The following is a 27,225-nucleotide window of genomic DNA, read 5'->3' on the forward strand; positions in this document are numbered from 1 at the left end:
AAGAAGAAGAAGACAACGACGACAAGAAGAAGAAGGAGAAGAAGAAGAAGGAGGAGGAGGAGGAGGAGGAGGAGAAGAAGGAGAATCAGGGGTGCCTGGGTGGCTCAGTCAGTTAAGTGTCCGACTCTTGATTTCAGTTCAGGTCAAGATCTCACAGTTCATGAGTTTGAGCCCTACATCGGGCTCTGCGCTGTCAGCGCAGAGCCTGCTTGGGATTCTTTCTTTCTTTCCCTCTCACTCTGCCCCTCCCCTGCTGGCTCTCTCTGAAAATAAATAAATAAACATTAAAAAGAAAGAAGTATCAGAAAACCAATGCCAATACTCTGAAGTTTGGTATTTGGAGTACCTAAGAGCACAAATAAATCAGAGCATTGCATCTACAGGTGCATTACATCTCTAGGTGCTCTGCCAGATCAAATGCTATTCTTAGAGGTATATGGCTGGAGCAGGGGGAGCCATTGATATAATCAGATCTTCAAGGCATCTTAAGGTTAACTTGACTAGTAACTTATGACTGTTTTGCATCCAGAGTTATAACCAACCTAGGTCAGGAAAAGCAATACTTTTTGAAAGAACAACTACAGCTTAATCATTAATGCCACAGTCCAAAATGAAGCTGAACTCTGGGTAAAGGTTGGTGGGAAAGAAGGGCGATGCGGAGTATGATAGAAGCTGAGAAGACATGGTCAAAGTCTGAGGTAGAGTTTAGAGAGGGAAGGGTAGAGTTTATTCTGGCTTTATTTGTCAACAAATTACTCATAGAGGTAATGTAAGAATTCCGCAAGACATAGAGTTCTAGGTTCTCTCTTATATTCTCAAATAAAATAATTAATTCTCCTGTTTTCTGACCTCCTTGTTAGTTTTATCCTCATTTTTCTTATAGCTCTCTCAGTTTTCTTTTATCATTTCACTAACAACTGGAAGGGCATCATACATTTTTGTTCCCCATTGACTTACTGTATAAAATACATCTGTCATCATCACTAAGTATTGATGAAAATCGTGATTGCAATCATATCTAGAAAGTGACCAGTTCATAATTTTTGCTCAGATTGGATTTCCTTTATTCATAAAATGATGGATTCATCCTGAAGTGATGAAAACACAAGGGCTGAATTTAGCGAAGAAGAGTGATTTCCAAATGTACATCACCAACCCTTTTCTCTGATTTTCGTTAGCTCCACCTCTTTAACTGTTTATAGGATAGTTCTAGTTGAACTTTATTATGTTGAAAACCAAAATCAACATCTTTTCTATATTTCCAAATTCAATTTCGTGATTACTTTCTCTCTTCAGTGCATTTCAATTCCCCTATATTCCTACATTTCCATTTCCATATACCCTCCATTCCTGAATAATGTCCATAGGCATTACTGATATGAATCTCCCATCTCTCATGGCAGTTAAAATTCCAGACCTGCCATTTACTGACCACACGACTTTGGACAAATTACTCAACCTGTTGGGACATTAGTTCCTATAAAATGGGGATTGTACTAAGAATTAAAATATAGATAGATAGATAGATAGATAGATAGATAGATAGATAGATATTATATATATAATACATATGTAATACATATATATTATTGTTGGCCATAATAGATGTTCAATAAATGGCAGCTATTGTGATCCTGAAATCAATCTATACTTGAGGCATGGTATTCTTAGCTATTTTGCACTCTTTTGCAATTCTCCAGCATTGTCTTGCCCCATCTTGTGATGTGTTCTTCTTACTTCCTCAAGCTCTTTTATTTAATCATTATTTTGAACTAGCCTCTGAGACCCAACCCTTTCTTTTCCCATAGCTGTGTGCTTTGCTTTTGGTCAGGCAGCTGCTGAAGCTGACACCCACAGGGTTAAACCTAGTCCACTCCCAGTGCCCGTTTTCACAGTAGGCTGGCAGCTGTCCCAACTTCCTACCGAAGCCAAATGCTTGAGGAGAGAGAGACTAAGGAGCCAGCTATGAATCCCTTCCAGAAAAATGAGTCCAAGGAAACTCTGTTTTCACCTGTCTCCACTGAAGAGGTACCACCTCAACCCCTCAGCCTCCCAAAGAAGCCACCTCCGGTGAGTCCCCAGATTTAATTCTGCTTCTGACAGGAACAGACTTGCTCTTTTGGTTCTTCTTGGCCTCTGGAGTGTCAGGCTGAGCTGTATTAGGGTATCAAAAACTATTCTTACTTGGAATTAGAATTAACCTGAAAACCAAATCTAACCAGAAGTTTTCTTTACTTAGGAGAAGAAGCAGTAGGAAGAGGTAGTGAGATTTCTTCAGCTGGGATACAAGACTTTGCTGTATCTCATTGTATATTCTGAGTTTCTCTGGGGTGAAAAAAGAAGCAATTTGAATATCCAGGGAAACTTGGCAAGCATTCTTGCCTGGAGAACTGTGTGTAATTGTTCTTTCTTTACCAGTATAAAAACTCAGCCCTTCGTTCCCCCTGGATTCAGAGTCTTATGCTGGACACCAAGGAAAGTTTTAGAATAGATGCAGTGTCTGTTATAATGTGTGCCAGTTTACAGTGGAAACAGGACAGAGAAACAAAGAAGTAATAATGTTTGCATTATATACTTGTGAAACACTTCCAAATTCGTTATCTCATTCAACCTTCATATCAAAATCCTGTAAGTGGAGAGGATATAGTAATAATAGCCAATATTTAGTTAGTTCTCACTATGTGCCAAGAGGTGGTAGTATTCCTATTTCTTTGGAATAATGAAAGTAAACATAAAAACAGGTATAGTAGTATGTCCAGAGTTAATATGTTAACACAGCCAGTGACGGTATTACATAGCCAGTAAAGTGTATTAACTAAACTCTAGGTTGTATAATTCTCAAGCTGTGAGATGGGAAAGTAAGAAGCTTTTTAGCAAGTTAATATATTAATATATATTAATATTTAGGAAGGTTGTTTATATCCATCTATATAGGTAAAAAAATGAAAACATTAATTTATTACTTCATCTATTTATTTAGTTATATCTCTTCTGGTCCCAGAAAATTTAAGGCTGCTTACAAAGATGCATGTTATTTCTTATGAAATAAGAGGCAATATAAATTTCATGATGAGATTTGACTGTCCAAAGTACAGATATCTCCCTCCCCACCTCATGTAAGTTGGGCAATCATAATGGGTAGGGATTTGAAATTAAACATGACATTCCTTATATACTGACTGATACAGCATATAGTCCTTTTAATGTCCAATAGGATTAGCAAGAAAATGTTATAGAATGACTTTCATAGGAAGAGTGGACATTTAATGTTATAAGATTTAAGAACTCTCTAAGTTCAAGGTGATCAATCAGCTTACCTTTAGGAATCTAGCTGGACTCTGAGCCTGGTTCCACCAGGCTCTGAATGGTAAGCCATCATATTGCCAGGATCCTCCTGGTATCATGAACAGGGAAGGTGGGAACAAGAGAGGTTAGTTCAAACAGTAGAACTAAGGAGGTTATTGACCTCTAAAAGTAACTGCTTCGGGGGCGCCTGGATGGCTCAGTTGGTTAAGCATTCAATTCTTGGTTTCAGCTCAGGTCATGATCTCAGTTTCATGAGTTCAAGCCCCATGTTGGGAGAAATACCACTGGCAGCACAGAGTCTGCTTAGGATTCTCTCTTTCTCCTCTCTGCTCCTCCCCGACTCGTGCTCTCTCTCTCAAAATAAATAAATAAACTTTAAGAAAAGTACCCATTTAAATGTAACTGCTTGGATGTCAAGTGCTCTATAGGCTAATTCTTTGTTCTGCTCTTAGAAATAAGTATGATTATTCTCCTACTCAGAGCCCCAGGCTTTTCAGTTGCTTGTAGGTAGATGGGAGGTCCTGGTATGTAGGGTCAAGGAATGTCTGAGCAGTTCCATGTTAAATGAATGAGGAACAAAGTAATATTCAAAATAGCTTCTATTACTCCTAAGTCAGCAATACAAGTACTTTTTAGTGTGATAATAGCTGTTTCATGAAGAGTAGGGGCCTTTGCTTCACGTTACCTATCATGATGATTTCAAGTAAATGAATTTGTGTGTCATAGAGCAATCTAGTGATTAAATAGAGGGGAAAAGCTCATGCTTGAACCACTGCCTTTTTATTTCATAGAAAATTTGTGGCTCCAACTATCCACTGAGCATTGCCTTCATTGTGGTGAATGAATTCTGTGAGCGTTTTTCCTATTATGGCATGAAAGGTAATTTTGTGTCCCAAATTCTTTCTCTTCTCCACTCACCCTCACCCCATGTTGGGAAACACGTGGTCTTCTTTATGTACTTATTTCCCTTATCCACACTTTCTACCTTTATCCATATTGATCTTTTCCTCTGGCAAACATTGCCAATAAATACTGCATGGGATTTCACCTAGTGACAAGCCAAGAACAGAAAGGCCTTACAGATACCAGAAAACAGTCTGTAAGAATATAAGTGTGAAAACTTCCTTCTATTTTCATACATGTTTCTCAGGTCTATGAACAGACCTGTTTCTCAGGTCTATTGTTGAGAAGGAGAAGGCCGTGACATTGGAAGCATCTTTGGGATTGGCTTAAATGCTATGTATGTATATGGACTTAAGGGAGAAATACCACATTTGTACACTAAGCATAGCCTCATTCACTCCCACAATGTCCATGGTCCCTGCTTCTATTGCCTGACAGTCACTCCTCAGTCACTTCACTGATAGTAGTGTTGAAGGTCAAGATCACCTTCAAAGACCAGAGCTGAAATATACTTCTCCATGAATCATTTTAATGTATCTGTCTTGTTTTCTTTATCCCTTTTCACCTCAGCTGTGCTGACCCTGTATTTCCTGTATTTCCTGCACTGGAATGAAGACACCTCCACATCTATATACCATGCCTTCAGCAGCCTCTGTTATTTCACTCCCATCCTGGGAGCAGCCATTGCTGACTCATGGCTGGGAAAATTCAAGTAAGGAAGATGGGCGGTCACATCCCTACATTGCAGATTAATTGTGCAGAGATTTTTCCACTTCTTGCTGCTTGCTTCCAAGCAAAAATATACTTGTGTCATCCATGACAAATATGTATCTCTTTAAGATTGACAACACAGAAAGACTATCTCTCTTCATTATCAGTTTTCTTCCTTTTTTTTTTTTTTTGCATCCTTTTCAATCAGGAATTGTTTTATTTTTATTTTTCTTAAATCTAATTTTAATCTCCCATTCTATAGTTTAAGACCAATTCTTGTTATAATCTCAGGGATGATAAAGATTGCTACCCACCAGAAAATTTATAATTTTAGAGACCTCAGTGTAGTTACTTCATATACTCTCCATCTCTTCTCCAGAGCGAATCATCCCAACTCCTTTAGTATATTCTTATGAGTCCCCCTTTTTAGCTGTTTTACTGTTTCTTTTCTCTAAACTCTTTCTGTGGTTTGTTTCTTAAGAATATAATATATTCATGAATTACACTGATGGTCTATTCAGTTCTGCACCTTTTAAGTCTCTGAAAATAGCACCAAGAGACATGTATGGGATGTTATAGTTTCCCCTACAACATTATCCTCATAGGCTAGAAATGAATGGATCTTGGCTATCCATTCCCAACTTATTTTCTATGGCTTTGTCATCTATGGATTTGTCTTAATTAGTATTTCTCAAAGAGCATTTTGTTGAAATAAGTTGATAGGATACAATGAGTATAATATAGGAAGATAAAGCTCTCATAGTCAAATAAGTTTGGAAAATGCTAGGCTGAACAAAGTTAAAAAGATTTCTTTACTGCATGACTTCTTATAGCCTTTAACATGCTAATACACACTGTACAATTAACAAGAAATTGTTATGTTATGTTATGTAGTGATTATGTTATGCTGTGTTATGGTATGTAGTAATTCCCAAACTTATTTCACAATGGAATATTTTTTCAGGATATTTTGTGGACCTAGTATTCCAAGGAATCCTTTCTAGTAAACATTGGTTTATATCTCACTTGGCTTATATATATTCATTGTTCTAAAGTGTTTACTTAGCATTTAATATATGACTACAACCATAACACAGTAGTGAATACAGTTTCTTGACTTGAGAGAAAGATGGTGGATTATGTTTGCTACTTATGTAATATTGGTTACCAAGTCCATCCAGATAGGAGATTGGTACTATATGCAGAATAAAAAGTATAAGTCATGATCTTTATTCAGTTATAGAATAAAAGACTCCCATAAATGCCCTAGTACTTTTATTTATTTTTAAAATGACTTCCTTTAAAATTGAAGCATGGATATGGCTTTTCATGATTTCTATAAACATCTACTGAGAGGGCTAACTACATGCTAGAATGCTTTTTTTTTTTTTTTTTTATGTCAAGTTGCTTTTAAGAGAGCCAAACATTTTTAGTCATAGTCTCTAGTGTGATTTTTATGCTCTGTGTCCCCATGCCTATTGGTTTGGACTTACAGCCACTCTCTTAATGAATGTGTTTACTACCATCACCTTTCTCTTTCTCTGAATAGGTATATAGCATGTTTTTTCCCTCTCCTATATTTTTTGTCTCATCAGAGCTGCCCCTCTTCATGCTAGGTTTCTTTCTCTGCCATCACTGCACATACTCCTTCTCAGTTCCTAAACTCTCATTAAAAATGGCTCTGGTCGTGAAATAAAACTTAAAACCTCTCCCTCTTTCCTTTCCTTTTCCACATTAACTTGTCTATATTAAAACTGAAGGAACACTGGGCTGTAAGTTAGAAAGTAGAAGTTCTATACCTAACCCTAATACTAATTAATTAGAATGTCACTCTAGGAAGGTTCTTCGACCTCTCAGGATTTCACCTTCCTCATTTGCAAATGAAAGATTGGTCAAGTCTATCCAGAAAACTTTTGTTTCCTGTGGTTAGGATTTCAATGACCCCCTTTCAAATGCAGAATGTCCAAGTCTATCTTGACTTCTTTCTCTTTCTGTTAAAGTTTCCTACCATTAGCTTCCTCTTATATTCTTCATATCCTAGACTAATTTCCTGAGCCTTTCACCTAAAATGTTGCTTATTTTCTTTCTAAACCACTTATACTTCCTTTATCCATTTAGTCCAACAATCTGATATTGCTCTGATCTCCCTACTCAGACTCTATTATTCCAGCTTACACTTCTTTTGTTTTTTTCTCGCAGAGATCATCTCTTTTGGGTTCATGATAACTGGCCTTTTTTTCAGTCCTTTTTCATTCCCCTTCTATTTATTCTTTTTATTCCAACAAAGAAAACTCTTCTCCAGAAGATGCTACATGCCTTTTGGGAAAGCCTATCCCCTTCCTTTGATATTAATTGTCATACGCAATTAATGCCCTGGATTAGTCACCCAACTTCTTATACCCTACTTGCCATTATAAACCTTCTAAGGTCCCTTCCCTGGAGAACCAACTGAAAGAGAGTAGGCATTTAGAATAAGAAATCCACAACCTGAGATTGATGGCATATCCAGCCTCTGTCTGATACTTTCATTTCATTCTTTATATTCCACATTAGCATATAACACTTTAAAATCACAGGTGTAAACTATATAATCTCCAAGGTTCTTTCTAGTACTAACATTCTACTTATATTTAAAGAGAATGCTGGCATGGTAATGCACATAAGGAATATATCATAAAGGTAGTAGTGTGCTATATTTTAGTGTGTAAATCTCTACATATGTTCTTCCTGGAATTCTTCGCTGTTCCACTTCCTATTTGCCGTTCAGATTTCTTGGAAAAACAACCCAAGAAGTCCCTACCAACTGCATGACCTTTATCACTGGGCAGTCTCTTCATAGTCCCTGACTCCTTTCTTACCCTTGATAACCTGAACATGAAGTAACTGTGGTAGGGGTTACAATTAACCCAAGTGTTCGAGTAATCAGGCTGAACCTGAGAGCCTTTTTATCCATCCCATTGGTTGGGTTTAGAGAAAGTTCTTTATGTTACTCATTCTTTTTTCCTATTTACCTGCAGTTTTTTTCTTGATTCCTATTGATTTCTAGTGCCAAAGACGTTCCTTGATAACAACACCTCTGGTCAAAGTAACCTATTGTCCTGGTTCTCATAGTTTAAAACGTCATTTGCTGCAAATCCAACCAGTGGATGTGGATCCAACCAGTGGATCCAACCAGTGTAGAGTGAGTGGGGAAAAGGACATGTCATATATGAGAAAAAAGCTTGAAGGGAATGTCCATTACCTCTAACACTACCGGGTAAAGAGTTGCTCTCTCTTTTTTCTGGTTTGTTTACTTCATTTACCACTCCTATATCTATGTACATTTCTCAGGTAATTCTTTCCTCCTCCTCCCCTTCCTCCTTCCATTCCATTTATTCTGGCACTGAGAACAGTATGAATTCTGAGTCTGTATTACTCAACTCTCTCGATTCTGTTTGTAGACTGACTGATTTAACTCTCTCAACAGGACAATCATCTATCTCTCCTTGGTGTATGTGCTTGGCCATGTGGTCAAGTCCTTGGGTGCCTTACCAATACTGGGGGGACAAATGGTACACACGTGAGTAAAATCATGGAATAAACTGAACAACTTTTCTTTCATTAGACAGGTCAATGTCTCACACATTCATTACAGGTTATTTTCTATTTTCTTACCAGAGATGTCCCTTTATTTTCCAACCTATTGTTTTATTACCAAAGTGGTTGAGAAAAAAAAATTATTTTGTGATCAGTTGAACTCTTGCCTACTTTAGCTGTCCTCATTTGTCTTTATTAAACATTTGGAGACTTGTAGAATGCCTAGCTAGTTTCCTTTTCATAAAAACTCATCATATTCTTAAAGACAATTATTTTTTTTAATTTTTTTAAGTTTTTGTTTATTTTTGAGACAGAGAGAGACAGAGCATGAGCAGGGGAGGAGCAGAGAGAGGGAGACACAGAATATGAATATGGCTCCAGGCTCTGAGCTGTCAGCACAGAGCCTGTCGTGGGCTCAAATTCAGGGACTGTGAGATCATGACCTGAGCAGAAGTTGGACCCTTAATTGACTGAGCCACCCAGGCACCCCTCTTAGAGACAATTATTAAAACTTGATGCCCCTCATATTTCCCCACTTATTCACCCACCCATACATCTGTACTTTGCTAGGACTAAAAATGTGCATAATATTTCTTTATAGTGTGCATTGCAGAAATCCTATTCAAAGCTTGGATTATTTTCATTTAAGTTCCATATATTCCAATTGCTCTATCCCTCTTTATTTAAGCTATTGATGTTTATTAGGCCAGAGGCATTTGATACATACTGATGTCAGTTGATTCAGTCAGTAAAGAGGAGGGTTACAGTTGTTCAAGAAGTAGATCATATGTATTCATGTTTATAATCTGCCTATACATGTATTTATCTAATGAATTAAGAATTTTAAAATTTAATAAATATTAGATACCTCCTTCTCAGTGTCCCAACAAAAAGTGACACTTCTTCTATTAATCATAAAGAATTTTAACATTTTGTTTTGTGGTTAGGAAGGGTATATGGGATAGGTGTTTATAAGGCCCTTCTGTTGGTATATTCCTTAAATTAAGACAAGATTGAAAACAGTGCTTTAACTGTGGAATTCCTTCAGTATCTGCTTCTATCTATTGCACACAAAGGGTAAATGGAGCTCTCAGGGACAAAATGCCCCCTTGCAATGCATACTTTCTGGCAGAGGCTCAAAGGTCATAAATATTTTAAGTGTCTCTGGGTCTCTCCGAGGAATGAAGGCAGATGGAAAGTGCCTGCAGAAATGTAAAGAAGTGTGAAAGGAATCTTTGCTCTTGTACATCCAATTTCTGCAGTTGTGCTTCATATCAATATGGTTATATCCTTACCTCTCCATTTCAGAGTCTTATCATTGGTTGGCCTGAGTCTAATAGCTTTGGGGACAGGAGGTATCAAGCCCTGCGTGGCAGCTTTTGGTGGAGACCAGTTTGAAGAAAAACATGTAAGAGACCTGTTATTTCTGTGATTTCAAGAACGTAGAGCAGGCATTAAAAAGGTACCTAGCAGGTAGCTATTTGCCAAGATTGAAGTAATCCACAGGTCAGTTCTATTAGGTGCTGGGTACTGGTCATTAATTGAAACACTGAAACATGTTCAAAGGAAAGTAACCAGGGTGGTGAATGGACTAAGACACATCTTATGAAGAAAGGTTGAAAGAACTGGAGATATTCAGCCTACATAAGAATTAAAGAGAATATTATAACTGTCTATAAATATTGATAGTAATTAAATCAGAACTAGTGGGTGAAAGCTATAGGAAGTTTTTTGCTTGATGGAAGGAAAAATTCCAAAAGAGTTTGAAGCAGTGAGTTTACTCTCACTTGAAGTATTTGAGAAGAACCTTGGCAGGTACTTCGAGAATGGGAGATAATAAGCAGTGTAGAGATGATTTAAGTACATCTGGCTGAAATTCTATGAAAGGGGGAAATGATCGTTCAGAATAAAATAGAATGAGATTCTATAGATGAACTTGTCTGAATGATCATTTCCTCTTTTCCTACTTTCCACTATTAATGGGGGGGGGGGGGGGGAGGGCGGGGAACAGGTATGAATAAGCTGCAAATGGGCCTAAACGAGGAAGCTTGATAATTAGGCAGGGAAAGTAGTCTATTTTTAAATAGGCAACATTTTTGGCTTTCTCTCTTTTGCTCTCACTTTTCTTTTTTGTCTGTCTTCATGTATTATTCCCTCATCTATAGCAATTTCTCATGTTTCTGGTTTTTGTCTCTCTGTTCTTTCTCTGTGTCCTGCTTCTTGTGTATCTCCTCCCCTTCGGACCACTTGAGTTATTATTTTATATTCCCTATCTGCCCGGGGTACCATAGATCATAATTGCTTGCTGACTTTGGAGAAATACCGACCTTTGGCAACCTTTGGGATTCTAGGCACAATGAACTGTACAAATAGGTGAGTGGAATAGATTTAAAAGGGGACCAGAAGAGGAACCAAACACTGTAAACAGAAAATAGGGAAGGGCAGATTGTGCTACCGTGTCAGGAAAAGATCTGTGGTACCAGAATGAAGCATAATGAATAAAAACAACAACAACAACAAAAACAAACAAACAAAAGCCTATATTTTAAAGTTGTTTCATTCAGTAACTGCTCTGCAAAGATATTTGAATAATAAGACAAACCTACTTCCAAGTTTCCACCAACCACTTCTAAGCCCACGGACTTCCTTTTATACTCTCTGGCAGACTTCCCATAAGCACTAGGTGAACTACCCTGCTTGATCAACAATTTAACCCACTGTCCTATGTTCTAGTACTATTCCTATACCACACATTCCATAAAATCTATTATTTAACTCAATCATTCACTTAATTAATTCAGTCTATAAAAATGTGTTGAGTCTGTAATATGTGTCAGGGACTATGCTAGGTAGTAGGGAACACAAAAATGAGCAAGATATGATTTCTGTGCTAAAGGAACTCTCAGCCTACCGAATGAAACAGACATTTAATGGAAAGAAATTAATATTAAGACATATATAGGACACAAGTGGCACAGTATTATAGGATGATCATTTTTTTCCCAGGAGGGGTATAAGAGTGTTAAAGATGCTTGTACTAGGTTTGAAAGATGGGTAAATGTTTGTATGGGTTATGTGTTAAAATATCTAATATGTTTTTCAGATATCATGGAGGCAATATCTGAATCTGTTTCTGTGCATGTACCTCCAGCTTAGTCTGAATGTAGGGTAGATGAGCTAGGAGGCACATCACACTTATTTTTTGTTTTTTTGTTTTTCAGGCAGAGGAACGGACTAGGTATTTCTCAGTCTTCTACCTCTCCATCAATGCAGGGAGCTTGATTTCTACATTTATCACACCCATGCTTAGAGGTTAGGATCTTTTCTAAGGGGCCCTGTGTAAGGTTTTCTCTGACCAGTCAAAAATCTTTTCAAGGCTTCCTGCTCTTCATCCTCTACTTTTACAAGGGCTTAAAAATCTGAGAATTTCTTTTAATCTTGATTTGTCTGGCCCAAAAGAAAGATTATGGATGAGGTGATGGGAAGAAAGAGGATGGCTATGTCTATGACCTCACAAACTTGAGCTTGCAGAATAGAACACCAAAGATTCAAGATTCAAGGTTACTTTCTTCTGGCCTAGGAGATGTGCAGTGTTTTGGGGAAGACTGCTATGCATTGGCTTTTGGAGTTCCAGGATTACTAATGGTGATAGCTCTTGGTAAGTACACTGGGACAGAGGAAATTAATAATCACTGATGCCTGCTACATGAAAAGCATCATCTAAGCACTATTTTATTCAGTCCTCACACTAACCCTATTAGGTAAGTGTTATTGTAGGGATTTTCTCTAGACATTGGAGATAAATTAACAGAATGAAGTCAGAAACCAAGGAAGAAAGAAAGAAAGAAAGAAAGAAAGAAAGAAAGAAAGAAGACACAAAGGAAAGAAGGAAGGAAAGGGAGAAACATGCCCAAGGTTATATAACTAATAAGTTTTCTGGGGAGCTTTTAAAAAGACTAATCCCTGTGCCTTATATTGGAGCAATTAAGTCAATATCTCTGCAGGATGGAGGCTAGGTATCCATAGTTTTTTAAATATCTAGGTGATTCTAAAGAGTAGTCAAGGCTGAGATCCACCGTTCTATACTACAATATGTAAGGAAGCGAGGAAGATAATTAATCCTTTCTCTCAATCTAGCTTATTTCATCTGATAGTTATTTATCTGGTTATTGGAAGATATTTTTAATTCTTTTAAAGTAGCTTCTAGGTTTTGCTATTTCTGTCCTGCTCTTCAATGCTCCCAAGGAGTTTTCTCTTGATCAAAGGGAATGAGGGGAGTTGGATGAGTAGGTGGAAACTGATGCAAGTTAGATCAAGTGGCATTCTCCTTACCACCGACAACCCAATAATGGAAGAGGAAAGAGGATGTGTGAGTTGCTTAGTTTATGCAGTCTAAGGGGAAACTTGGATGTGATTGTTCCTAATCACTGACCTGGAAACCTGTTCTCACTCTGAGTCTTTGGGTGACACCCCCCTGGAAGATAGCCAGCGTAACACATAAAGAACTCAATAGAGGAAGAAAGAACCCAAAGAGTCAATGTTCAGTCCTGATTATTTTCTTCCAGGGGGTGGTTAATAGTAATACTCAGATTCTAATTCCAATTTCAAGGAAACTTCTGTGTTATTCCGGGAGAGCTGTGATAATACATTCCCTGCTTCCTTCTCCCTTTGAAACCAAACATTTTCCCAAATATCATCCTGGTTTTCCACTTAGTGCTATGTCTCCTTCTCTGGATCATGGCACAATAATAATATTAACACATCAGAATAATTATAAAGATAAAAAGAGATACTATAAGTTAAATGTTTTATAAACTATGAAATGTTAAACAAGTGTTAGTTGTCATTATTAGCTGCTTCAGTTTTCTGGGTACGAATAAATAATTCTCTGGCCTTTCACTATAAATTTATTCATCTATTCTTTTCATTCATTGATTCAACAAACATTTATTTAATGAACCTTTTATGTGTCAAATCCTGTGTAGCAATTGGGGTTACATTGATGAATTAGAGAGCCACAGAGTTTATGCCTTCAAAAAACTTATATAGTCCAGCAGGAAAAGGGAGACATACATAGTAAACAGGAATTTACCATACAGTATGATCAGTGTCACAGTGGGGGAGGTACAGAAAAGGTTGTAGGAACACGAAGGAGGGATGTCTGACTAAAACTCTGAAGCTCAGAAAATGTTTGTCTAAAGAAATGGTATCTAAGATGAGGCCTAAAAGATTAGCAGGAGTTAATCAAAGAAGACATGATATCTGTAAGACAAGGAAATGAGAGATAATTGTGACATATCTGAAGGCCTTAGAGGAATTCCAGATTGCCCCAGGTATAAATGAGAAAGATAAAGAGAAAAAAAGTGACAAAAACCAAATAACGAACGGCCTTTTAAGTCTTAAGGAATTAGAACTTTATCAAAATATTAGGGAGCTACAAAAAGATTCTGAACAGAGGAATGATTGTTAGATTTTTATTTCTCAGTGGTGTCTCTGACCATAATGTGGAGAAAGAATGGGTTAAGGGTGAAGTAAGGATATTATTTATCTTGATTACTGAATTCTTGGCATTATTTAAAATTTTGTGCTCAAGGTGAGTGTCTCACTCAGCTCAGACTAGTCTCAGCCCTGGTAAAATTGACAAAACTTGATATGATTAGAAATGTGAAGTGATGGAGAAGATAAATCAATGAATATTAGGGTTCTGACTTGAGCAATTAGGTAGATAGTGGGATCATTACACTAATGAATTTAGTTTGGGATACATTACATTTTAGATGTCTTTGAAAATGTAATTGGGGTTATCAAAGAGCTATCTGGAAATACAGGTTTAAAGCTCAGAAGAAATGTTTGGGCTGTAGATAAAGATCTGGAGCTAGTAGTGTATGAAGAGCAATTAAGCTATAAAAATAGATTAAATAACTAAGAGATAGTAAAACTAAAGTAAAAGAGGGCTACGTTAGAGCCCTGAGGAATGCCAGTATTACAAGATAGGCAAAAAGAAAAAGCTCACAAATGAGACTAAGAAGGAATGGCTAAAATGGTAGGGGTTCTATCTTGGATTCTAAGAGGATTTCAAGAAGGGAATTGTTCAGAGTAACAAATGTTACTAAGTGGGAAAGTGAGATAAGGGAGAAAAATCCCCATTGAATATAGCAACAAGAAGGTCACTAATTTGGTGATATCAGTTATGATACATTGGTGGATTCAAGACAGATTAGAGTAGAATGAGAAGTGAATAAGAGGTAAGAAAGGGAAAATGGTATGTATAGCTGAATGGGACATGGAGTCAAGAGAGTATGTTGGGCATGCTTGAATATCATTAGGAAGACTCCAGTAGAGAAAGAAGTTGAAGATGTGAGAAAAAGACAGTGTAATCAGTATGAAAGCACACATGGCAGAATTACCTTTGTACAGAGGAGGAATATCACCTTCAACTAACTGGAGGGAGAAGAGGATAGCTGTAGATATAGAAATTAATAGATTTTGTGTCAGGAAGTTGAGACAATTCCTATTTGAAGGCTTGTGTTTTCTTTATGAAGTAGGAGGCAACATCATCTACTGCAAGAAAGAATTAGTAGAGAAACTTAAGGTTCCTACTCCTCTTCTTCAGTTAAGTGGCTTTGAAATTTAAGTGTGATCTTACCCATATAATTACCTGGCCTTCCTTTTATCAGTCCACTGTCCACTCTACTATTGATATTTCTAGCCTCTTTCTAGGATCATTCTTAGTTTTAGGAGTGGTCTATTTCCCCTCCAAAATCTTCCTCTTGTCTAGATACCTCTTTTGCAGCCCACTTGTCTCCCAGGATTAGCATCCTTTCTCTTAGCCATTTTTCTGTCAACAATAAGAAGCCTGTGGTAAGTAAAGCGTGCTATTTAGACAAGCTTTGGGGAAACAGAGGATGAATGAAGAAAAAGTGATAAAGGCAATCTGACTGAGAATAAGAGAATTTAGAAAGTTAAGGTAAGGAAAAGTAAGGGGACTCAGGCATTCTGGTGCATAAAGATACTATAAAGTGCTGCTGGTCACTGACAAAGACACCTTTGGTAGAAGAACTTCTAGAGGGACATCTTGCTGGAGCTGGGAAATCCATTAAGGAGGGAAATACATTTGGGACAGTACCAAGATAGAGTCTTCCTGCTGAATTTAGTTCATAAGCTTGAAAAAAATAATATTTAGTATTTCATAATTATAAAAATAATATCATCTAATTGCTGGTTAGTTGGAATGTAGAAAAAAATAAGAAAATAAAATTCACTTATAATTAGCTGTGAAGATGTGGTTAAAGAATACGGGGTAAGGAAAAGAGAATGAGCTCAAGTACAGTAATAGCACAGAATTATTTTTGTAAGAATTATGAATAGTGGTTAGAGTGTAGAGTACCTAATGGGAAATAATGAAACATAAAGTAGGAAATAGTAGATTGAGGTGAGCTCCACATGGGCCATGTCTTTTTTTATCTAGCAAAGTGTCTAGTGTAAGAATGAGTGAATGAGATGCTTTATGGTTGTTAACAGCATATATTATTTTTGAGTCAGACAAATCTCAGGTCAAAAATACAGTTTCTGGCATTTTATAACTATGTAATCTGTACAAATTGCTTAATTTCTTTTATCTTCAATTTCTGCAATAAAATGGAGAGAGTAGTACATATTTTTCCGGTTAAATCTGTTAATATATATAAAATGCTTAACACTTTGCATATAATAGTAAACCTTCAATAGATGGATAGTGATAATAATAGCCATGAGGATAATAATGAATTTGGGAAGAGCTTTCATGCCAGGAGTTTGGGCTTTTTAGGTAGGTCCTAGAAATAAGGTTTTAATTTGGCATCAGATAAGAGAAGGAAGAGACCAGGGATTGAAAAACTAGTTGGTAGCCATTTTAATAATCCAGGGTAGAGGTTCCAAGGTACTAAACAAGAGTCCTAGCAGTAGTAATACAAAAAAGGGGCAGATAGGAAATATGTTGAAGAGAGTCTCAATTAAAGTGGGTAACATATCAGATGTAGAGATGGAAGAAAAAGAGAGAATTCAGAAATGACTTTGATTTCTGTGGCACAAGAAAGTCTCAACAGATTACTTCTCTTAACTATTGACCATTTTATTCTTCTCTGGGATCCCATAATTTGTGTAATTCCAAAGTCAGGAAGTTTAACTCAGTCCCCTCCCTTTATAAGCTTTGCCAGTCACTCCTAACACGTCAGCAGCCTGTCCTTAGTACTGACATACTGAATGTGCTGAATGAGAAGCTAAGAACCTTGTTCGTGTATCAACTGCAGTTGTGTTTGCAATGGGAAGCAAAATATACAGAAAACCACCTCCTGAAGGAAACATAGTGAGTCAAGTTGTCAAGTGTATCTGGGTGAGTGAATTGTTTACCTGCCGTTTTCAATCAATGGGAGAGAGATGCTATGCTGAGCATATAGGCCTTCAAACATGGGTATACATTTTTCCCAATGACTCTGTTCTACTTCTGTACCTTTTGGCAAACTGAGATTAATCAGTCTTCCTCTGATTAATGGTTAAGTGTCTCTACTTAACCATTAAGTAAAAAAAATAATGTAACCATTTTTGTAAATTGACAAAAAACTTCTGAAATGTGTATATGTAATATATGTTGCCAATAGGATGCAGGAATAGTTTAAAATTATATCTGAAATATTCTGTATTCAATGTCTGATGAAATCAAAGGGTTGGAGTAAGTCAATTAAAGTATGTGTATCTGAGGGAAGGGATAATGAATTAGAAAAGGCATGGGAGGCTTTCTTTTTGTCACACTTCTGATATCTATGCTCTGGTATCTATGCTCTGATATTTATGCTCTGCCCTAGTTTGCTATTTCCAACCGTTTCAACAACCGCTCTGGGGACATTCCTAAGCGACAGCACTGGCTGGACTGGGCAGCTGAGAAATACCCAGTAAGTTGGAAGTGCAGAAATATCTTATGCCTCCATGGAGATTTTCAATGTCCAAACTGATTCCCTCTTACTGCATTTGACTTCTTCTCTTACTGTTCTGGGACATTTCTACTCTAAACAAGAAAACCAACTCTAGAAATTCAGCCTGTTCCTTCTTTCCCTTTCTTGCAGAAGCAGCTCATTATGGATGTGAAGGCACTGACCAGGGTACTATTCCTATATATCCCACTTCCCATGTTCTGGGCTCTTTTGGATCAGCAGGTAAGAATGGTTCTTTTGAAAACAACTCCTTATTCCAGCCCCTTTCCTCTCACAGGAAAGGAATTTCTCATAATAGCATCTGTCACCCCTAGGGCTCACGATGGACCTTGCAAGCCACAAGGATGAATGGGAATCTGGTGAGAAAAGATTTTCCAGAGAAGTCTATTATTTTCTTTATAATCCATATTAGGGAAAAATTAATTTCTTTGTGTTTTTGCCTGAAAACTGACTTAAGATCATAAGAGAGGTGCCTTTAACATGAAGGTACTGAGTAGGCAAAATTTAAAAAGCTAGTCTAGAAATAAAAACACAGAATCTTCTCTTTAGAAATCAGGAATATAAAGATGGAAAGGTTTAAATGTATACAAGGAAGTAGTGAGAAGAGAGTGAATGAAATGATAGAGACTTGGGATAGAGAATGTTTTCTCCCATCTAAGCCTTCCTGAGGCATAGTAGCATCGGATTTGATTGGTGCCACTACACATTTAGCCCATCCCAGGTTCGTGTAGAGGACCTAGAAATGTGGTACTTTGTACATGGACAAGGAATGGGAAAGTTGTAAACATTGTTTTGTTTTTCCAATCTCCATTCTTTAGCAAACTCAGAGTCTCATCTAGGCTCTCAGTTGTTCTACTTAGATTATTATATTGTTTTTCTACCATCTCAGTTGTGAAGAGGGCAGGGTGGAATGATACCAAGATTTTATTAACCAGTCTATTTGGAGCCTGCAAACTATAATTTTACCTTTTCCCTTTCTCTGGTTGTCCAGAATTTACTATGGTTGTTCTCTTGTTGACCCCTGGAGAACAACTTTGGAAACACTGTGTGTTAGTGGAAGTCATTATCCTAACCATAACATTGTGTTCTGCACATTATCACCTACAACTGCCGTCACTGAAATTAACAAAAACACACTGACTCTACTCTCTCTCAAGAAAACCATAGTACACCGAAAAAGAAAATTCTCCTTTAGGCCTACCTGCCTTCAGCAAGCATTGCCTGAAGCCATTCCCAGTCTGTTTCCCCAAATACCCTTAGAAGCTCAACTATGGCCCTGAACTAAAGACCTGGTGAATTTTATCTTATGTATCTCTCCTACTAATTAGCAATATTTTTGATCTAAGCTATTCTTGTCTTTAGCCACCATCCAAGTGTAACTTATTATAATTTTTCAGGGTGTTTTTGTGCTTCAGCCTGACCAGATGCAGGTAGGAGTTTTCTCTATACTCATGGGGATTTATGGCTTTCCTTATCTATACTTCTACCTGTAATATCAGGATTACCAAATATAACTGGATGTTTGTTTCCTTGTATGCTGAGGAGGATTAAGGATAGGGGTGAAAATATTCTCCTTTTGCCCCACACTTCTCTTTCACATCCTGCCCACTTCCAAGTAGAGTGAATTTTGATCTCACAAGAGAAGTATAAGCTCGGGTTTTTTTTTTCCATGTCAAGACAGTATTTTGGAAATATTGTCCAAGAAAGTGTAAGGCTTTGTTGTGTGAGTAAAACACAATTTGGTGACTCCCAGTTCTTTTTTTAGCCCTTGTTTAATAATCCCCAATTCTTCCTTCTCTCCTTCTCTCCTTCACATTTTCCCTTGGGCTGTGGAACAGGAAAAGATAAGTGAAATTGGGAGGGAAAAATTCCCAACTGATTGGACAGAAAAACAGGTTCAGAGTGAAATTTGTTCTGTGGGATATTGAGAAGCTGAGGTGCTATGCAGGGCAAATAGAGTCCTGGGTATAAAGGACTGAGAGAGGTGGAATCATTCCATACTTAGTACAATGAAACTATGTTTGAACGTTAGAGTACACACAAGCAAATGAGAGCACATACTTACACTTGAGGTAGAAGAATATGTGTAATTAATCCTTTTTACCATGATGTTACAGGTACTAAATCCCCTTCTGGTTCTTATCTTCATTCCATTGTTTGACCTTGTCATTTATCGACTGGTTTCCAAATGTGGAATTAACTTCTCGTAAGTGCTCACTATGCCTTTGTTATTTAAACTGACTTAATATTTGCTCAGCTTGATAAAAGTTTAATGTCAGTACTTTTCTACTTAGTCATGATTTGTTCTGGTTTATAATTTTTCTGCTTCTATGTATCTAAGTTAAACTAAATGCCTATTGATACTGGAGGATGGGAATTAGAGCTAACTAATTCTTATTATAGACAGTCCAAGCCATTATTGCCGACTGAACTGTGTGATGTTGAAGAGGTAGATCTAAGCTTCATGGAAAGTCAAAAGTATGTGAGAATAGAATCCTAAATCAACTTGTTGCTTTATTCTTGAATGTTGCCTCTTCAAAGTATAAAGCCTATCATGACAACTAATCCCTTTAAATCTTCTACTGTCTATATGAAACAAAGTGGGTACCTAGTAAGAGTGGGAATAGAGTTGTCCCTAATTACTGCTTTTGCCCCATTCTAAATAGGAGCACCGGGTGTTGTATGGAAATGTTGAATATTGTAGACATGAAACTAATATTACACTGTGTGTTAACTAACTGGAATATAAATAAAAACTTAAAAAGAAAAGAAGTGTTATTCTTTGTAAATTTGACCAGAGGGTTTTCCAGCCTCCTCTAATTCCTGATTTAATAGCAATTTCTTTTTGATGACCACATTATCATATTCAAATGTATTCAAATGGTCTTTTTTCATTTACTCATTGATTGAGCAGATATTATTGAGTTCAGCACCAATGCCATGCAAATATAACAGCATAGATCCAGCCCTGAAGGAGTTCACTGTTTAATAAAGGAGGTAGAACACATGCAAGATAATTATTACACAATGTGATATATATTAAGTGCAGTAAGAAGGGAAACAAAGTGCCAGGGAAATAAGACTTATGAAGAAGAAGAAAATGAGGTAAAAATGTATAGTGCCTGGCATATAGCAAATGTTCAATATATCTGGCTGCACTACTATTATTTTTGGTTATGATGACATAATGTATAGAAAGACCATCATAAACAAAAGTTGATGTGGGAAAATGTGGTGCATTAACAGATAACTCTTCAGTGTGAGGAGTAGCTGGGACCAAATCAGGAAAGGTCTTTAATGGTAGGCTTAGAGGGTTTAGATTTAAAGTTTAGATATATTGTCTCTCCCTTTCCTCTGCAGATCACTTAGGAAAATGGCTGTTGGTATGATCCTAGCAAGCCTGGCGTTTGCAGTTGCAGCAGCTGTAGAGTTAAAAATTAATGTGAGTTCAATAAATCTAAAGCTCCATGAGGGCAAGACCATATCTATGGTATTCACTCTTCTGATTTGTTCAATCCTGGTTGCCTGGGACCTAGCACAGTCAGTACCTGATCTAGACAGTACCTGATCTAAAGAGGGTGCATCATACCTATCCGTGGTAAACGAGTAGATACAAGGGTAGAACAGCAATGTAAAATGACACCCACCTCCCACCTGAGTGTTTCAGAGTATATTGTCAAGGAATTCCCAAACACTAATATCCAAGGTATCTAGTTATCCCTTTGGGAACACAGGCTTTTGAATATTTGGCAGATGGAATAGCCATTATTGGGGAATGATGTATGAGGCCACAACTGAGTCAAAAAGCATGGAGTTTGTTACGTAGCATCAGTGCTTGCTACACTGAGCTGGTGCTTCCCCCTCCAAACTGCCTTCAGAGTTTTCTAAGCCAAATACTCTTCAGAGGGAGAAAACTGTCCTCTTGACTAGATGGACTAGGCTGTCAGAGATAGGACAGAGCTATGTGTTCTCATTGTATTTGAAGGGTTATTTGTTGGTAATTCTGACATGCATTCTATGTCCTAAGAGAATGACCCCACCGCAGCCCGGTCCTCAAGAGATTTTCCTGCAAGTCTTGAATCTGGCAGATGATGAGGTGAAGGTGACAGTACTGGGAGATGAAAACAATACTCTGCTGGAAGAGTCCCTCAGATCCTTTCAGGTGAGATATGGACTTGAATTAATTAGAAACACATTCAGGGACACCTCGGTGGCTCAGTTGGTTAAGCATCCTGAACTTCGGTTCAGGTTATGATCTTCTGGTTGGTGAGTTCGATCCCCATGTCGGGCTCTGTGCTGACAGCTCAGAGCCTGGAGCCTGCTTTGGATTCTGTGTCTCCCTGTCTCTCTGCCCCTCCCCGGCTCACCTCTGTCTGTCTCTCTCTCAAAAATAAATAAACACTAAACAAATTTTTTAAAAAAGAAACACATTCAGATTATGCATCAAGGTGACAGCATAATATAGTGGTTAGAAGCACACACTTGTGGAGTCAAACTGGCCCCAGTCCAATTCCTGGTTCTGCCATTCCATAGCTATAAGACCCTGAACAAGATACTTTATCTCTAAATCTCAGTTTCATCATCTGTAAAATGGCAATAATTTTTATGCCATAAGCTGTAGTAAGGATAAATATTATATGTAAAGCACTTAGTGTCAGGGACATTGTAAGCTCTCAGTGGGTTGTCATTTGTATTGTTATTTCAAACTGCTTCCTAATATCACATCCTCTGGAAGGATTTGGCTTGTATATTTTCACTAATATTACTGTAAATATTCTGAAATATTTATTTTAAGATATTGTTTTTAATAATAAAAATAATATACATCTATTGTTGAAAACTGAAGAGTATGTAGAAGGACATAAAAATCACCTGTAATTCCACTACCCAGAGATGATCTGTTAAGCATTTTTGTATAAATGAATAAATACGTTTTTAAAAAGTACTCAAACTCTGCATGCTGTGTTGAACTTTGATTTTTTTCTTAACATTAACCATATCATAATCATCCTTCTTTGTCGAGAGCATGATTTTAATGGACACATAATATTCCATTTTATGGATATATCATAGTTTACTGAGGTATATCCTTATAGGTATTTAAGATTTTTTTATTATACATAATCCTATAATGAACATCCTTACTATAAATCTTTATGCATGCCTCCAATTACTCTAATATAGCATATTCCTAAAAACAGAATTACTAGGTTAAAGGGCAAAGTTGAAAGTATCTGATGAGCTCACCTGCCCTGGGATGCTATGAGACTGTGATGTCTACAATGCATCAGAAGTTGAGCATGACAATTTCTTCATTCCACAGAAGATGCCACACTATGCCCAACTCCACCTAAAGACAAAAAGCCAGGATTTCCACTTCTACCTAAAATATCATAATCTGTCCGTCTACACTAAACATTCTGTGGAGGAGAAGAACTGGTACAGTCTGATCCTTCGAGAAGATGGAAAAAATATTTCCAGCATGATGGTAAGTTGAGGAATGATCTAGGTTCCAAACTGTTATCTTTTTTTGACTGGATCATTTATATCTTACCAAAGATATGCCTGATGATCAGATTTCTGACTATCAGTTCCTTGTTGTCACCAGTAACTGATTTTTACTTTCCTCTATTACAGGTGAAGGATGAAGAAAACAAAACAGCCAATGGGATGACAACTGTGAGGTTTGGATGTCAAGGAGACCCCAGGCCACTCTGTTTTGAATCTTGGTCTCTCTTCTGATCTGTGGGGCTTCAGATAAAGTAGCCTCACATTCTATTTGTCTTGTACAGAGATTCTCTCTCCTATAATATCAAGGGCATGGGTATCAGAGGCATTTTCCAGGACAATGAGAGACAGGTTTGCTTTCGCATGTGGTATTAAAAGATGACCCTGTATCTGTATATGTCCCTGGTGCTCTAATGTGTACATCCCTTTTTGTTGAATTTTATCCACTTATCTTGCTCTCAGGAAAATAACTGAGTACTTCCCTCTCTGTGATCACCAGAGAAAAATTTAGAAGTGAGCAAATAATCCTTTCTTCATGGTTGGTGGTTGAATATCCCTTATTGTTACTGTGTTTTTAAAGCATAGTTTTTTGTAAACCTGTAGAAGCCCTATGGTGTAGTAAAGGTAACACCTTTGGTTTTGAATCCAGATAAGGCAAAAATCATGTCAGGTATCCAGGGAAAGTTACAGAGATAGAGAACCCAAGAGGTCACTGGTCTCTGTAGCAGGAATCAGGCATGAAATAGAGAGATGCACATGCTTATGGCTGTCAAGATTAGGTGGTTGCTATTGTGTGCCAAAAACTGTTCTAGGCACTGGGAATATAGCGGTAAACAGGTGTCCCTGTTCGGGAGGGTTTGTCTGATGTGTGACAATGTCTCTACCCTTAGGTTTATTAATACATTACACAAAGAAGTCAACATCTCCCTGACTACAGATATCTTCCTCAGTGTTGGTGAAGACTATGGTGTGTCTGCTTACATAACTGTACAAAGTGGAGAGTAAGAGCATTACCCTTGTGGACCTTTTACTTCTATCAACAATTGTTTTTTATTTTTATTTTTATTTTTCGTTTTTGCAATTTCATTTTATTCCACTGGCCCAATGTCATTGTACAAATAAAATTCAGTTGCGTTCCAAATAGCACAACAGAGTCTTCTGGAATGGCACCCTACATATAACAATTGTTTTTTAAATGTTTTCTTTGCATATAGGTGTGGGGATTGATTTTGAGTATACTCAGGTTTCCTGTTTTATACTGTTTCACTAATTCTTAAGACTTGGATGAGAAAAACACATAAGGCTTGGATGAGAAGACTGAGGGCCTGAAGTCCACAAAAGAAGATGATTTGTGCCTTCTTTATTCAGGCATAAGGTTAAAAAAAAACTACCTGACAGACAATGAAGAGCTCAGATCAGGGTCAGAAAAACCTGGCATTAAAATCAATCACTCCTAGAGACTTCTTTTCAAAGAGAAATGGTAGCTTTGCTGCTTGACTCACCATGAATAGAGAGATGAGGTCACTCTTTCCCTGGAGATGGGAATGCATTTTCTAGAATAAATGTGGTGTTTATTCTAACTAAAATTGTCCTGTTCCAGATATGCTGCAGTACATTGTAGAACAGAAGATAAGGACTTTTTACTGAATATGGGTCTACTAGACTTTGGTGCAACTTATCTGTTTGTTATTACTAATGTAAGTAACTCATGACCACCCTACTCTCTCCTTCTATATATCTGTATCTATATTTATATCTATATATTTGTTATCTGTATCTGTATTTATCCTGGGATCCAAAGAAAACTGTATGTTGGTGCAGGGTCACATACTTATTTCTAGTGTAAAGTGATAGGTTCTTTTGGGACTTTAGAAAGTCTATTAAGGTCTCTATAAGGGACATTAAAAGAGATAACATAGGCAATAGGCATATAATAGAAATATAGAATGATATAATAGGTGGACTTTTGTGTCTGGATTCTTTCATTTGGCATATTTTCCAAGGTTCATTCATGTTGTAGGATGTATCGGTGCTTCATTTCTTGTTACAATTAATTAATATTCCATTATATAGATGTAACACATTTTATTTGTCAATTCATCAGTTAATGGACAGTTGGGTTGTTTCTACCTTTTCACTATTATAAATAATGTTGTTATGAACATTCATGTACAAGTTTTTGCATGGACATTTTCATTTCTCTTGGGTGTATATGTATGAGTGGAATTTCTGGGTCACATGGTAACTCTAAGTTTTAACCATCTGAGGCACCACTAGGAACTTTTCCAAAATGAATTCCATTTTACATTCCCACCAATAGTGTATGAAGGTTGAAATTCCTCCTCATCTTCACCAACACTTTTTTTCTGTCTTTTTTATACCCATCCTAGTAGATGTGAATAATATCTCATTGTGCTTGTGAGGGGGCGGGCGGGGGACACAGAATCCGAAGCAGGCTTCAGGCTACAAGCTATCAGCACAGAGCCCGACGTGGGGCTCAAACTCACAAACTGTGAGATCATGACCTGAGCTGAATGCTCAACTGACTGAGCCACCCAGGCGCCCCTTTCTCCTCTAGCTTCTAGTGGTTTTCTGGCAACATTTGGTATTCCTTGATATGTAGAAGAATCACCCCAATCTCTGCCTTCAAGAGAAGGCTTGTCTGTGTCCAACATTCTTTTTTACGAGAATACCAGCCACAGTGGATTAGAACCCACCCTAATGACCCCATTTTCACATGACTAATTATATCTGCAACAAACCTATATCCAAGTAAGGTCACATTCTCAGGACTCAGTTAGGGTTAGGACTTCAACATATGAGTTTTAAGGGGATGCAATTCAACCCATAACACTTGTATTCCTGTTATTATTCTACTTTTTGTTTGTTCTGTTTTTTGTATGCTACTCAGGATAGAAGTCATACATATTGTTTCTGAATGCCAGGATCTAATAAGCATTTAAAGTAAACATCATAAATTGGAGCTTGGGGGCCCAGTTTTTTCCATAGTCCTATTTTGTTTGGCCTGCACAGGACTGACAAAAGTAATAATAATCATTATTAGTTGACAATACTTAAAATTCGGTGGATTTCATGTAAGAAGCAGGATTCTTAACATTTTTCTCTCTTTTTAAAAAATTTTAGTTAGTTAACATATAATGCAATATTGGTTTCAGGAGTAGAATCCAGTGACCCATCATTTACGTAAAACATTCAGTGTTCATCACAATAAGTGCCCTCCTTAGTACCCACCACCCATCCAGCCCATCTCCCACCCACCTCCCTCCATCAACCCATAGTTTATTCTCTATCATTAAGAGTATCTTGTGGTTTGTTTCCCTCTCTTCTCTTTTCCCCTTCCTTTCATATGTTCATTTGTCGTGTTTCTTAAATTCCACATGAGTTAAATCATATGGTATTTGTCTTTCTCTGATTAACTTATTTCGCTTAGCATAATACATTCTGGCTCCATCCATATGATTGCAAATGGCAAAATTTCATTCTTTTTGATGGCTAATATTCCACTATATATATATAGTACACACACACACACACACACACACACACACACACACACACCCCAAATCTTTATCTGTTCATCAGTTTATGGACAGTTGGGCTCTCTCCATAGTTTGGCTATTGTTGATAATGCTGCTATTAACATTGGGGTGCATGTACCCCTTTGAATCTGTATTTTGTATCCTTTGGGTAAATACCTAATAGTGCAATTGCTAGACTGTAGGGTAGTTCTATTTTTACTTTCATAAAGAACCTCCATACTATTCTCAGGAGTGTCTGCACCAGTTTGCATTCCCACCAACAGTGCATGAGGGTTCCCCTTTCTCTGCATCCTCACCAATACCTGTTATATCTTGCATTGTTAATTTTAGCCATTTTGACAGGTGCGAGGTGGTATTTCATTGTGTTTATTTTTTTGTTTTCCTGATGATGAGTGATGTTAAACATCTTTTCATGTGTCTGTTAGCCATCTGGATGTCTTTTTTGGAAAAGTGTCTATGCATGTATTCTGCCCATTTTTTAACTGAGTTATTTGGTTTTTGGGTGTTGAGTTTGATATGTTATTTATAGATTTTTGGTACTAACATTTATTAGTTATGCCATTTTCAAATATCTTCTCCCATTCTGTAGGATGCCTTTTAGTTGTGTTGATCGTTTCCTTCACTGTGCAGAAGATTTTTATCGTGAAGTCCCAATAGTTCCTGTTGGCTTTTGTTTCCCTTGCCTTCAGCGACAT

General features: G+C 37.2%; 1 protein-coding gene across 3 annotated transcripts in view; it reads left to right on the plus strand.

Annotated features, from left to right (window-relative positions):
* Nucleotides 1–1,894: 1,894 nt before the first annotated feature.
* Nucleotides 1,895–27,225, plus strand: part of SLC15A2 (solute carrier family 15 member 2) — a 35,093-nt gene continuing 9,762 nt past the window's right edge. Inside the window, exons 1-19 of one of the 3 annotated variants that reach the window (XM_078453062.2) lie at nucleotides 1,895–2,070; nucleotides 4,098–4,185; nucleotides 4,780–4,921; nucleotides 8,387–8,479; nucleotides 9,805–9,904; nucleotides 11,718–11,808; nucleotides 12,077–12,154; nucleotides 16,785–16,867; nucleotides 17,337–17,423; nucleotides 17,595–17,684; nucleotides 17,777–17,821; nucleotides 18,860–18,892; nucleotides 19,580–19,668; nucleotides 20,823–20,904; nucleotides 21,490–21,624; nucleotides 22,786–22,950; nucleotides 23,100–23,146; nucleotides 23,861–23,971; nucleotides 24,571–24,667. In XM_078453062.2, the coding sequence (XP_078309188.2) occupies nucleotides 1,933–2,070; nucleotides 4,098–4,185; nucleotides 4,780–4,921; nucleotides 8,387–8,479; nucleotides 9,805–9,904; nucleotides 11,718–11,808; nucleotides 12,077–12,154; nucleotides 16,785–16,867; nucleotides 17,337–17,423; nucleotides 17,595–17,684; nucleotides 17,777–17,821; nucleotides 18,860–18,892; nucleotides 19,580–19,668; nucleotides 20,823–20,904; nucleotides 21,490–21,624; nucleotides 22,786–22,950; nucleotides 23,100–23,146; nucleotides 23,861–23,971; nucleotides 24,571–24,667 (1,794 nt within the window). In that variant the 5' untranslated portion in view covers nucleotides 1,895–1,932. The remainder of the gene's footprint in view (nucleotides 2,071–4,097; nucleotides 4,186–4,779; nucleotides 4,922–8,386; nucleotides 8,480–9,804; nucleotides 9,905–11,717; nucleotides 11,809–12,076; nucleotides 12,155–16,784; nucleotides 16,868–17,336; nucleotides 17,424–17,594; nucleotides 17,685–17,776; nucleotides 17,822–18,859; nucleotides 18,893–19,579; nucleotides 19,669–20,822; nucleotides 20,905–21,489; nucleotides 21,625–22,785; nucleotides 22,951–23,099; nucleotides 23,147–23,860; nucleotides 23,972–24,570; nucleotides 24,668–27,225) is intronic. The other 2 variants (XM_078453061.2, XM_060639799.3) reach the window with 2 other exon arrangements.

Source organism: Panthera onca, chromosome C2 (genome assembly GCF_046562875.1).
Source record: "Panthera onca isolate mPanOnc1 chromosome C2, mPanOnc1 haplotype 2, whole genome shotgun sequence".
Classification (NCBI taxonomy): Eukaryota; Metazoa; Chordata; class Mammalia; order Carnivora; family Felidae; genus Panthera; species Panthera onca.